This window comes from Pongo pygmaeus, chromosome 18 (assembly GCF_028885625.2).
Source record: "Pongo pygmaeus isolate AG05252 chromosome 18, NHGRI_mPonPyg2-v2.0_pri, whole genome shotgun sequence".
In the NCBI taxonomy this organism is placed as follows: Eukaryota; Metazoa; Chordata; class Mammalia; order Primates; family Hominidae; genus Pongo; species Pongo pygmaeus.
Window position 1 is genome coordinate 3,944,147 of NC_072391.2, and position 13,878 is coordinate 3,958,024.

At 54.3% G+C, this 13,878-nt stretch overlaps 1 protein-coding gene across 11 annotated transcripts in view; it reads right to left on the reverse strand.

Moving 5' to 3' along the window:
- Positions 1-1,654: 1,654 nt before the first annotated feature.
- CREBBP (CREB binding protein) overlaps positions 1,655-13,878 on the reverse strand; it is a 154,894-nt gene continuing 142,670 nt past the window's right edge. For all 11 annotated transcript variants that reach the window (XM_063655077.1, XM_063655076.1, XM_054455748.2 and 8 more), the window contains 5 exons: positions 13,284-13,449; positions 12,671-12,838; positions 8,418-8,579; positions 7,834-8,115; positions 1,655-6,466 (listed from right to left, as the gene is read on the reverse strand). In XM_063655077.1, the coding sequence (XP_063511147.1) occupies positions 4,307-6,466; positions 7,834-8,115; positions 8,418-8,579; positions 12,671-12,838; positions 13,284-13,449 (2,938 nt within the window). In that variant the 3' untranslated portion in view covers positions 1,655-4,306. The remainder of the gene's footprint in view (positions 6,467-7,833; positions 8,116-8,417; positions 8,580-12,670; positions 12,839-13,283; positions 13,450-13,878) is intronic.

Consider the following 13,878-nt stretch of genomic DNA (forward strand, 5'->3'; position numbering starts at 1 on the left):
CCTGCCTCTACTAAAAATACAAAAATTAGCTGGGCATAGTGGCACATGCCTCTAGTCCCAGCTACTCAGGAGGCTGAGATAGGAGACTCGCTTGAACCCGGAAGGCAGAGGTTGCAGTGAGCCGAGATCACGTCACTGCACTCCAGCCAGGGTGACAGAGAGAGGCTGTGTCTCAGAAAGAAAAAAAGAAGACAGTTACATGTCTTCAACCTGAGATTTTTTTTTTTTTTTTGTCAGTCGGAGTCTTGCTCTGTTCCCCAGGCTGGAGTGCAGCGGCGTGATCTCGGCTCACTGCAACCTCCGCCTCCTGTGTTCAAGCAATTCTCCCGCTTCATCCTCCCGAGTAGCTGGGACTACAGGAGCACGCTGCCACGCCCAGCTAATTTTTTGTATTTTAGTAGACGGGGTTTCACCATGTTGCCCAGGCTGGTTGTCCACTCCTTAGCTCAGGCAATCTGCCCACCTTGGCCTCCCAAAGTGCTGCGATTACAGGCGTGAGCCACCGTGCCTAGCCCAACCTGAGATCTTAGAAGCAGAAGCCTCTCCATGCCACATTATCCAGGGACAGCTCATTCTATGTTTTTAACATGCGAGAATTTCAAAGACAGCATCAAACACATGCTTTGTAGAGAAAAACTCCACTGAACATCTGCAATTGTTTTTTTTTTCTTTTTGAAATGAAGTCTCACTCTGTTGCCCAGGCTGGAGTGCAGTGGTGCGCTCTTGGCTCGCTGTAACCTCTGCCTCCTGAGTTTAACCGATTTTCCTGCCTCAGCCTCTTTAGTAGCTAGGACTACAGGTGCGCACCACCACGCCCGGCTAAAAATTTTTTTTTTTTTTTTTTTTTTTTTTTTTGAGACAGAGTCTTGCTCTGTCGCCCAGGCGAGTGCAGTGGTGCGATCTTGGCTCACTGCAACCTCCACCTCCCGGGTTTAAGCGATTCTCCTGCCTCAGCCTCCTGAGTAGCTGAGATTACAGGCGTGCGCCACCATGCCCAGCTAATTTTTGTTATGTTTAGTAGAGACGGGGTTTCACCATGCTGGTCAGACTGGTCTTGAACTCCTGACCTCGTGATCCGCCTGCCTTGGCCTCCCAAAGTGTTGGGATTACAGGCGTGAGCCACTGCACCCCGGTCAATTTTTTGTATTTTTTTTAGTAGAGATGGGGTTTCACCACATTGGCCAGGCTCGTCTCAAACTCCTGACCATGTGATCTGCCTGCCTCAGCCTCCCAAAGTGCTGGGATTACAGGCATGAGCCACCAAGCCCAGCCAGCACCACCTACAATCTTTTTTTTTTTTTTTTTTGAGACGAAGTCTCACTGTTGCCCAGGCTGTAGTGTGGTGGCACGATCTCGGCTCACTGCAACCTCCGCCTCCCGGGTTCAAGCAATTCTCTGCCTTAGCCTCCTGAGTAGCTGGGATTCTAGGCGCCTGCCTAGACCACACCCGGCTAATTTTTTTGTATTTTAATAGAGACGGGGTTTCAGCATCTTGGCCAGGCTGGTCTCGAACTCCTGACTTCATGATCCACCCGACTTGGCCTCCCAAAGTGCTGGGATTACAGGCGTGAGCCACCGCACCCGGCCCGCAACTGCAATCCTATAATGACGAGCTGTTGAGCTAACTCTAAGTCATTAGCCAATCTGAACCATCTTTGAATGCAAGTAGTTTTACCATCTTTTATTATAAACACCATCACATTTCAAGTTTCCTCTTTTTGATCACAAATATAGGACTTTTTCTTCTCCTCTTAAGTATACAGCATGAGACACAGCGTTGGGGCTTTCCAGGTTTCTTACAGAAATTTCCTTATGACAAACTTAGGGTTAGCATCCACAGACCATGCTCTCGGTCACATCCTTCGACATCTGGATTGCCCAAGACGGTTGCACAGGATGCAGACTCCAAAGAGGATGAGGTTGGTACATAAAGTTTTGAATTCCAGGATAACCTGAAACAGAGGCCCCTCCACTGCCCACATTAAAAGGCTGCACAACCAGGAGGGCGCCACTTTCTGAGTGTGGGCTTAGAGCTGCTGCTCCCGGGCTCTAGCCCCACTTCTTGTTTGAACACATGGCTCAAGGTTTCCCTATGGGTGGGAAAGATGAAGAGGACGGTGGAGGTGAAGAATCCAGCAGGCCAAGCAGGGGCAGCAATCTCCACCGGAGGCCCGGCCTGTGCTTCCCCTCCTGGGATGGGGTGAATGGGGGCTGGTCGGGGGTGCCAGATGGTGGTCTTATTTTTACTTGGTTTAATTATTCTACATTTTATAACTCAAGGTTCAAAGCTCTGTGCTAAAACTAGATTGGACCTTTCCAATTTCTTAGACAGGTTCCTCGAATTTAGATTCCAAAACCAAGCATTCAAGTATTTAAAAAATATCTGTGAATGTTAAGGGCCCAAATGGAAGCTCTTTGGGGCATGATTTCTAAATTTACCATCACCCCCCACCTAGACCAGCCTTTGTTGGAGGACTAGGGATAAAGTGAGTTCTCTGGGTGTTGGGGGCGGTAGACTAGGGGATGAACTTCAGCTCCCCTGCTGATGGTCCTCCTCTCAGTTTTATGGTTTTTGTGAACTTGTCTCACCCACTCAGTAAGGGAGCCTGGAACTGGACTCCAAAGGAGGCAGGACCATGTGGCTAAATCCAAGTATCCCCCGAAGTGGGGGACCTTTCTCACTGTAACAGGGACTGGAGCTGGTGCTCCAAGGTGTCTGTCCCTCAGCATTTCCTCAAAGGCCACACGGGACATGCTGCGCGGCAGCGGCAGGATGTGGGGGGAAGTCAGGAAGCACCTCGCAAGCCTGGAGCACTCTCTGCCTCAGATTCTGGGAGTTGTGTATGGGGGGAGCCGCCTGAACACGGGAAGAAGCGCCGCCTCTGGGGGTAGCAGCTATGATGGACAGGGAGGATGGAGGAGTGGGTCAAATGCAGTTTCAGACCAACTGACGACCCTAACTTGTGAGCGACAATCACCTGTGAGCCTCGAATGTGTGGGGCCAACACTGAGCCGCCCACCTCAGTCTCCAGGAAGAAAAGCCTCTGGGCGGCCGCTGGGCCTGGGCCACAGTTCCCAGCCACCACCCACGCCGCCACAACCACAACTGCAGCCCCAGCCTCTCCGCTATGAGCGAACAACCAGAACCATGTCTTACAAAGAACAGACTCAAAAAATATATATAAATAAATAAAAACCTTAAACATTCTTACAGGGATCTTAAAGAACAGAATACATGTTAAAAACCTCAGTAATTTATATCAATTTTAAGCGGTACTTTATATACAATGGGGAAAAAAACACATGCATAGTCCAAATACAATGTTGAAAACAGCATTTTCATAACAAAAAACCCCGAACACTAAGTGTTAATACCATGTACATGAATTCAAGAAGGACCACCCTTTTTGTCTGTTGCACACAGTTTATTTAACAATATGATATAAGAAATGAGTTGGTATTTTACCATTCTATACAGTGATTGAATCTTCTCGAGTTTCGTATTTATAGTAATTAGAGCGCTTGCATGATTTACACTAGAATTGCTTTTCCTCATTTCAAGTTTCACATAGAAGAAAGAAAAGAAGGCTTCTTCTCTAGTAACATTAGCATGGTCTAAGAGTGATCATCCCTATTTTTTGTCTAAAACCAGTTTTATCAGAGAAACAAAGCAACAATTTCTACATCTGCAAGACAAGAGTTTGGCTTCAGCCATTATGTATAGATAGATGTGTGTGGGTGTGTGTACGTGTGTGCACGCCGGAGTCAATTCCTATCGTCCAGGGGTAATACTGGGAGACGCCCACAGAGTTCACTATAGAAAAAAATCTTCCCGAAACATCACAAAGTTATCGGGATACATTATAAGCTTGCATTATTTCAGGAATCAGTTCTGAATATTATTTTTCTTCTTACTTTTAAACATAAATGTTTAAAGTCTTGAAAATACAAATAAAAAATATGAATATAATGAACTTGTTTTTCCCGTTAAAAAAAGGCATGAGTCACCAGCAATGACGACAAAAAGAATCCAAACAAAACCCCCCTCCCCCCAAACAAAAACAAAACGGAAAAAAAGAACCCCCCCCCCCAAAAAAAAAAACCAAAGAGAGAGACCAGATATTTAAATCAACTGGTTTTTAACAAAAAAATATATTCTTTGTATTGTTTCTTTAAACATCAATCCACCCTTCCATGGCTTGGAAGTCGCAGTTCCATCTAGGAGTAAAAAGAACCTAGATGCCTGGATTTTCAGTACAAAAGGTCCAAAAACATGAAAGGGAAAAAAAGTGATGCTCTCACAATGCTACAAGCCCTCCACAAACTTCTCTAGCGTGTCCCCCGTGGTGTCCCCGACCAGGGACAGTTCGCTGGACAGCGCACTCCTGCTGGGGGTGTTCAGCTGGGGGAGCATTGCACTCTGTTCGGGGTTCCCCAAGTGTCCCTGATCTATGGAGCTGGCCATGGTGACTGCGAGTCCGGGGTGGGGGGAACCAGTCTGGGGTGAGACGTGGTGTGGTGAAGGCTGGGGCTGTATCCGTGGTGACGGGCTGGAATGTGGAGGCTGGGACTGGGGCCGTGGAGACTGGACAGGGGCTGGAGACCGCACCTGGTTACTAAGGGATGTGGCGATCTGCTGGCCAGGGAGATGCGAGGCCTGTGGCTGTCCTGAGAGCATGTGTTGCTGGGGGCTCATGGGGTTTGGTTGGCCTGGGGACCCAATCTGCTGCTTCATCTGCTGTTGCTGCAGAATCCGCTGCTGCAGGGCTTGCTGGATGTTGGGGGTGCTGTCTGCCCCCAGCCCCGGCTGCCCCATCTGGCCAAGCTGTCCCATCTGAGCCGCCATCTGGCCCATGGAGCTGCCCTGGAGGGGGAGATGCTGCTGCATGCGCTGCTGCTGCTGCATGGCCGGTGGGTAGCCTCCGGGTCCTTGAGGCTGCTGGAACTGGCCGTGCCCCGCCATGCCCCCAGCCATGCCGGCACTCCCTTGCTGCTGCTGCTGCTGTTGTTGCTGTTGTTGCTGCTGCTGTTGCTGCTGCTGCTGCAGCAGCTGCCTCCGTAGCATTTCTCGGTACTGTGGATTCATACTCGCCATGTTGGGGTTGTGTCCTGGGTTCATGATGTTCAAGGCCTGGCCCTGGGGGTTCAGGCCTCCCATTGCCTGCTGCTGTGGAGGCACACCGGGCCGCGGCACGCCAGCCTGCATGGCATTCAGGTTCTGCAGGCTGGGCTGCTGGTGCATGCCAGGCTGGGGTTGCATGCCGGGCTGGGACTGGAGGCCAGGCTGGGGCTGCATGCCGGGCTGATTGGCCACGTACTTGGCTGTGCGCTGTTTGATGAAAGCTGCCATTAGCTGCGGGTTTGATTTGAGAATGTTCAGCACCTGCTGTTGCTGCTGAGGGGAGCTGGGCGACTTCAGGGTCCGCAGCAGGTCTTGCAGAGCGCTGGGTGAAATGCTCCTGGGCGGCTGCACGCTGGGCATCCGGGGCCCGGCCACGGCCGCCTGGGCCTGCATGGATATCACAGGCCTGGGCAAGCCTGGCATGGGCTGCTGCTGGGGAAGGGGCGCCTGCTGCCACTGCCCGGGAGGCATGCTGGGCATGACCGGCCCGCTCACCTGGTTGGGTCGGGGCACATTCAGGCTCACGGGGGCCATCTGGCTCCCCGGGGTCCCCATGCCCGTGCGTCCTGGGGGCATGCCATTGTTGATGTTCACCCGGTACAGGTGCTGCTGCTGCTGGGCCTCACGTTCGATCTGCCGAGCTGCTTCCACTGCTGCAGGAGGGGGCTGGGCCGGGGGTGGGGGGGCCGGCACCTGGCTGGTAGGCTTCCCTGTGGACACCGTGGTGGGGGGCTGAGTCCGGGCCACGCTGGGGAAGCCAGCTGGTGACATGCTCACGGGTGAGGGTTGGGGCTGGGTGGGGGGCTGCGGCGTCTGGGGCGTGCTGGGCTGCTGTGTGGGGGTCCCGGGCGGTGCTGAGGTAGGAGAAGGCAGACTCTGCTGAGGCACGTTGCGGGTGTTCATGGTGGCCATCCGCCGGCGCATGAGCTGGGCCTGCTGCAGGCGGTGCTGGATCTGCTGCTGGCGGAGCTTGTGTTTGATGTTGAGGCAGAAGGGCACGGGGCATTTGTTTTCTTGGCAGTGCTTGGCGTGGTAGCAGCAGAGGGCGATGAGCTGCTTGCACACCGGGCAGCCCCCATTGGTCTTCCGTTTGCAGCCCTTGGTGTGCTGCACCACCCGCTTCATCTTCTGGCAGGATGGCAGCGAGCAGTTGGCGTTGCGGCACTGGCACGCGTGCACCAGCGACTGGATGCAGCGCTGGATGCTCAGCCGTCGTGACTCCTGGGGGCTCTTTGACTGTGGCTCGCCCTGGCTGCTGCCCTCGTCATCCAGGCCCAGCCCCCACTTCACCATCTTATGGGCATGGCTCTTCGTGTTATAGCAGTTGATGCAGAGGTCGTAGTCCTGCAAGCAAGGAAAGGGGACAGGCCGGTGTCAGCATGGGACCCAGTACCACCAGGCACCCTGGCTGCTTCCCTCCACCGCTAAGTCTGGGTCTGTGCCAGGAGACCCGCGCAGGATAGGAGACCCAGACAGGATGGGAGCACAGACAGGTGGGAGACCTGGACAGGAAGGGAGCACGGACAGGTAGGAGACCCATACAGGACGGGAGCACGGACAGGACAGGAGCACGGACAAAATGGGATCATGGACAGGATGGGATCATGGACAGGATGGGATCAGGGACAGGATGGGGGCATGGGCTGCCTATGTGTTGCTCCCAAGGACCTTCACGCCTGGGAACAGCCCTGAAGGCTCAAAGATAACCTGACCCATGCCCAAGAATCCCTGGCCTGTAAGCTCATGGACAGTAGACACCAGCCCCCTTCCTTCCGACTTCCTCTGACCTGGGAGTCACATTGGCCCTTGCCACAGCCTGTCCAACTCCTGTACTCGAACCATGAAGCCTGACAGTGAAAGGCTGAGGGAGGCTGGTCCCTCCCAAAGCACCGACAGCTGCCGTGAAGTGCCTCTGGGAAGGCCTGGGCTATCCGCAGTGCACCAGTGGGCCTTCCCCAACACGCAAGCCCAAGTTACTGAAAACTGCTCGCACCTGGCAACCTGATGGAGCCCTAAGACCAGATACGATGACTGTATTCACAAAAAGATATGAAAACTGCCGCATTCAGAAACTAGAAAGAGGACAAAGGAGACTGGAGAAAGGTGGAAAGCGGAAGAAGTGTGTGAAGGTTGGGAGAGAAGAAAGGCCCTCACTCTACTGAGGACCCGCTCTGCCCCGCTACAGACACCGCAGCAATTGAGTAGGCTCTGGGTTGGCAGGTGATGGTGACTGTCCTGGGAGGGGGATGGTGGGATCTGTCACCTGCCTGCCCTGCACAGCCTGACTCAGCCCATGCAAGGGACACCCACGTCATTTCACAGGGGGGTCAAAATTCCTAGAGGGGAGTGAGGGAGCATGACCGTGGGGTCCTTCAGGAACAAGTGACCAGAGGGGCCCAAGCCGCCAACAGGACAGCGGGTGTTTCCAGCCGTTTAGCAAGACTAGAACTGGGCATAGACAGGCCAGACTTCCCAGTAGACCCTCCCTCTGGCTGTCCCCAGGGTCAGGCCTGTGGCTGTGGCTACACAGAGCAGGTTTAGGAAACACACACACAGCAACGCCTTCTGCTGTGTGACGCTGTCCTAGTTCTGGAGGAGTCAGTGCAGCCGCCATCAGGAACAGACGCCAACCCTGGCACCCATGCAAAGGGACAGGATGCTTTGTCAGACCCCGGGCCGGCTGCGGGGGTGGGGGTGGGGGCAGGGCCTACCTCGCACACAGTGCAGTGCCAGCGCGTCTCCACGTGGTGCTTGCACTCGTTGCAGGTGTAGACAAAGCGGTCCTGGCCCTGGGTGTGCAGCTCCACCAGCATGCAGAGCGTGGACCACTTGGAGCGGCGCAAGGAGGAGAACTCCCAGTGCTTGTCTCTGGCGAGTGTGAGGAAGGCGTCGCGCCCATCCATGAGGTCACAGCTGAGCAGGGGGTCGGGGTCGACGATGGGGGGCAGGGTGTTGATGACAGGCCCAGCGTGCAGGTGGATCACGAAGAAGACCTACAGGAGAGGAGGGGCTTTAGTCCCACACAAGCGACATGGCACCTCCAGTGGTGAGCTCAGGGCAGGCGCAGCCACCCAGCCTGCAGAATAGGCAGGTGGCTGAGCCTGATGGCCCTGATGCCTTGGGATGGAACGGAATTGGTGACACGTTGCATGATGTCACCCAACTGGTCCACCTGGTTTCCTGGGGGCCACTTCCCTCCCACCACAGACCTGCACGCGGGCCCACGACCGCCAGCTGCAAGTCTTTCCCTCCTCTCGGCCGGAGGCACGGCTGCAGCACTGCAGCCCGCGCCTACCTCCTTGTGCTTCTCCATGGTGGCATACAGCTTCTGGGATAGGTCATTGGACACGTTGGGCATGCTGGGCTTCTTCTTGTTGGCGCGGCTGATGCTGCTTTTGTTCTTGTTGGTTTTCTTGTTGTTCTTCTTCTTGGCATTCTTGCTGTCGCCCTGACTGCCCTGCAACAACACGCAAGGTTGTGAGGCCAGGCAAGTGCCCCTCCACACTTGGCATGGATGCCCAGCTCCCAGGCCGTGGGCATCAGAAAGCTCAGGCCAAAGCAGGTCAACACCAGGCAGACCCCATACGTGAACGGCCACAGGTGGCTGTAGGTGCTGCTGCCTTGAGAACAGAGCAGGGCCTGTCCTCAGCCAGGCTGGTGTCATTATCAGCTTTATGCCACGCTGCCTTTAGAGGGGAAGAGAGACCCAGAGTGCGAGTTCAGAAATTAACAAATGAGGGCAGTGGGGACTGTTTCCACTGTGCCACAACCATACGCAGAAGATTCCATGTCACAACTGTGGTCAGCAGCTGTCTGCCTTGAGGAAGGCTCTACATACCCGAGAAAGCATGAGAGCTTCCAGGAGACAGGAAAGCTGCTGATGGGAAAAGCAGCTGCCCCATCAAGAGCCGGGACTCCGAGACCCCTGCAGGGTCCACTCAAGCCCCGCGGAGAGCAGGCTGGCTCCCTGCCGGGGCCATTAGTGCTGCGACTGACTGGCTGAAGGTGGGCTTGCTCTCAGCCCACAGGCTCCTCCTCTGTAAAGAACGCAGGCTTGTCACTCATTTACACTTTAACAGAGAGCTTTATCTTTTTTGAGAGACAGAGTTTTGCTCTTGTTGCCAGGCTGGAGTGCAGTGGTGTGATCTTGGGTTCAAGTGATTCTCCTGCCTCAGCCTCCTGAGTAGCTGGGATTACAGGCACCCACCACCATACCCGGCTACTTATCATTTTTTTTGAGACAGAGTCTCGCTCTTGTAACCCAAGCTGAAGGGCAATAACGCGATCTCAGCTCACTGCAATCTCTGCCTCCAAGGTTCAAGCGATTCTCCTGTCTGAGCCTCCCTAGTACCTGAGATTATAGGTGCAGGCCACAACACCCAGCTAATTTTTGTATTTTTAGTAGAGATGGGATTTCACCATGTTGGTCAGGCTGGTCTTGAACTCCGGACCTCAGGTGATCCGCCCGCCTGGGCCTCCCAAAGTGCTGAGATTACAGGCATGAACCACCGCGCCCAGCCAGAGAGTTTCATTTTTAATAAGATGAGAGAGACTCTTGGTGTTCAAAGAGAGGGGTCAGTCCAGAGAGAATTCAACAATCCAGTCTGGCGGGGTGGCTCACATCTGTAATCCTAGCACTTTGGAAGGCCAAGGCAGGCGGATCTCGAGGTCAGGAGATCAAGACCAACCTGGCTAACACTGTGAAACCCCGTCTCTACTAAAAACACAAAAAATTAGCTGGGCGTGGTGGCGGGTGCCTGTGGTCCCAGCTACTCGGGAGGCTGAGGCAGGAGAATGGTGTGAACCCGGGAGGCGGAGCTTGCAGTGAGCCGAGATGGCGCCACTGCACGCCAGCCTGGGCAACAGAGCGAGAGACTCCATCTCAAAAAAAAAAAAATTCCCGCCCCACTGACAAGGAGCCCGAGGAGCCCAAATATCACGTGGGTCCTCCGCAGGATCAGAAAAGGGACATAAGGGGAAAACTGAAGAAACTGGAATGAAGTGTGGACTTAATAATAATGCATCAACATCAACAAATGGCTCACTGTGGCAGCAAATGTGCCACACTAAGGTAAGACATTAGTAACAGGAGAAACTGGGTGCTGCAATATACTGGAACTCTCTGCTCAATTTTTGTGTCAGCCTTAAAACAAAGGAAGCCTATTTTTTTTGAGATGGAGTCTCACTCTGTCGCCAGGCTGGAGTGCAGTGGCACAATCTTGGCTTACTGCAACCTGTGCCTCCCGGGTTCAAGTGATTCTCCTGCCTCAGCCTCCCAAGTAGATGGGACTACAGGCGTGTGCCACCACACCTGGCTAATTTTTGTATTTTTAGTAGAGACGAGGTTTCACCATGTTGGCCAAGCTGGTCTCAAACTTCTGACCTCAAGTGATCCACCTGCCTTGGCCTCCCAAAGTGCTGGGATTATAGGCGTGAGCCACCACGCCCGGCCTGGAAGTCTATTTTTACAAAATTATAAAATAAATATGTTCATGAAATTAAGAAAACATAGAGAAGTAATTTTAAAAAGTTTTGTTTTTCTGGTCTTCCCGAGCAGCAGTGTTCTGTGTTCTGGAGCTTTCCCTGGGCACATTTGTCTCCGTGTTTGTGACATTCCTCACGAAGCTGGGACTGCACACAGGGAGCTGGTTCCGTTTCTCGCCTCACCTGACACTATCGCGATCCTTTCCCCATTTCCCAGACTTGACAGCATGATGCAGAGCAGAGCTAATGGCAAAGCAGTGCTTCACCCCACGCACCGGCCCTCACTAAGGCTGACCCCCAGAGCGAGCTCCTGGGATGTTGCTGACGAAGGCATGTCCCCTGCCCATTGTTGTCCATGAACCAAACACACAAGGGACAGCAGGTCTACATGCCGACACCTCAGCATCCCGCCTCCTAACACATGCATGTCCCTGGTGCACAGAGAAGGCTGCCCCAGCAGGAGCCCCTATCAGGCCTGTCTTCTGGACAACCCCGCTGCTGCCATGCCACAGGCAGGTGCCCCCTCCTGGGGTGGAACTCAGCTGCGCAAAGCCTGTCTTGGACGCGGTAACCTCCCGTGTCACCCTTAGGAGATGAAACTCAAGCATTAACTCACCAGACACCAGTGAGACCAGCTACACTCCAGCGGGAGCAAGTCCGAAAACAACAGGCCAGGAGCTCTGCTTAGGAGCCACCTGGGGCGCAAACCCACGCCACCCCCTGCCCGCACCTCCTCTGTCCTACGAATGACACTCTGGGGCGCCATCCAGCAGGTGGCTGCCTCTCAACCACCTGTGCAGTGAGCACGAGTGTGTGTGGCGGAAGCGGCCCAGGCCCCACTCTCAGCCTGCAGCCCATCCGGCACCCACCTCACAGACCTGCTCTCATATGGGACAGGCACCAGAGTGGCAATACGTCCCCAGCCGGCTCCCAGCTGCCTCACCCATGGCAGCGGCCCACGAAAGAGCCACCTCCATTCACCGCTTTTCCTCACTGGTCACAATCGCCTGTCCCGAGTTCTGGGGCTGCAGCCTTCAACATTCGTCATCGCTCTCCCTGCACCTACAGCTACAGCCCACACCCACGCCACCATCATCTCTTCCCCAGACAGCCGCACAAACCCGTACACGGCGCGCCTCCTCCCACTGCCTGGCGGGTCCTCTTCCAGCACCTTCCTGTGGTGGGCGGGTCTGGCCCACACGTCACCTCCCCAAGGCTCCTTCCCCTTCAGAGCTCTGCCACGCTCAGAGCACACCATGCTTGGGTCTGGGTTCTTTTTGTTTCACATCCTACCAGGACACAGCCACTCCCTTGGGGGCAGAGATGGGGTTTTGTTTGTTTTGAAACGGAGTCTCGCACTGTCTCCCGGGCTGGAGTGCAATGGCATGATCTAGGCTCACTGCAACCTCTGCTTCCCGGGTTCAAGTGATTCTCCTGCCTCAGCCTCCCTCGTAGCTGGGATTACAGGTGCCCCCTACCACACCCGGCTAAATTTCTGTATTTTTAGTAGAGATGCGGTTTCACTGTGTTAGCCAGGCTGGTCTCCATTTCCTGACCTTGTGATCCGCCTGCCTCGGCCTCCCAAAGTGCGGGGTTACAGGTGTGCGCCACTGTGCCCGGCCAGGGATGGGGTTTTGTTTGGCTCAGTCTGCACTGCCTGGCACTCAGGGGCAGCGCCAAGGAGAGAGGGCAGCAGGGCATGAGCACCACGTGCGGAGTGGCCACCAAACATGGGGACAAGGCCTGGCAACCCTGTGCCTCCTCGACTCACTTTTTACATCAGCGGGTTGTGTCCTGACTGCCACATGTCCCATTTTCTGTCTTCCTCTCTTCCCTCTCCGAGTCTAAGTGGACCCCCAGCTCCCCAGAGCATCCACTGTGCAGAGAGTGCAGAGCCCACACTGCTGCCCACCAACGCCCTGTGCTGCAGGTGGTGTCGATGTACGTGTGTGAATGGAGACACCACCACAGAAAGGACCTAACAGTCGACACGCGCCTCCCAGCCTGCCACCCTGCAGCTCCAACGGGACACGTGGGCAGTGGGGCTCAGAGAAGGGTCTGTACCTCAGTGGTTTCACTGGCTGCAGTGCTCTCTTCCTTTTTCCTCTCCTCTTCTTCTTGTTCTAGTTCCTTAATGCTCTCTTCTAACACATTGGGCCAGAAATCACCTTCAAAATAGGGCAGTTCCTTGGCACTGGTGAGCCTGTCTTCAGTTGCTTGTTTGAAAATATCCTGAGTGGGCAAAGCACAACAGTGACATGAGGGCCATGAACGCGCGCCCCCCACCATGGTGCGACAGACCCCCATGCAAGTGCGCCCCTCACCACGGTGTGGCAGAATCCCATGCATGTGTGCCCCCCCACCACAGTGCAGCAGACCCCCACACATGTGCACCCCCCACCACAGTGCTGGAGCCCCTATGTGTGCAACAGTGATGCACAGGCCCCAATGCCCACTGATGGAAACAGCTCCAACTGTGCTGCTCTCAGACGGCCAGGGGAAAGCCTCAATCAGCTGAAGAAAATGCTTCTAAGTTCTCACTTTAGGCTTTTATTTTTCTGCTTTCTAATCCTCATAAGTGAAGGTAATTAACAAGTATGCGAATGCAAGAAAAAGGCACACAAATATCCTTCACTCAGTTGTGACAAAAGCCACCACCTTCCTTCAGCACCGGTACCTTGTAGTCATGAATGATCCGCTCTGCAAACGCCTTGTCCAGCATCTTTTTGTACCACTCCTGCAGTCGTTTTGGCTTGGGTATTTTTTGATCAGGTGGGTGGCAATGGAAGATGTAATCATCTCCTTCACTTGGAGGACAGGCCCAGATGTGCCCTGTCACGTACCTGCAGGACCCACGCACACACGTCAGATGAAAGTGCCAGTGAAATTGGCCCTGCCTTTAAGGAGTTATAGCAGAGGAGCAAGGACTAAAGCCAGGACAGAAGTAACCAGAGAGAGAGAATGAATGCCCACAAGGCTGGGTGTGGTGGGGGCAAGCCTGGAACTTTATCCTGAGCAAATGCAAGCCTGCAAATTGGCCCTGAAACACTTCTCCCTCGGGGTGCACACACAGGGCAGGGCCAAGGCTGCAAAGGAAACCTGAGGCCTCATTAAAGAACCAGGGAATATGATGGCTCATCAAGGCAATGCCATCCCCTTCCTCCTGTGCACTGTAAAGGCAGTTCAGTTGACTATTTCTCTCCAAGGGTCAATGTCAACATAAACCTCATTCATTCTGTTCAAGATACTTTGATCAAATGCCCCTAACCTTT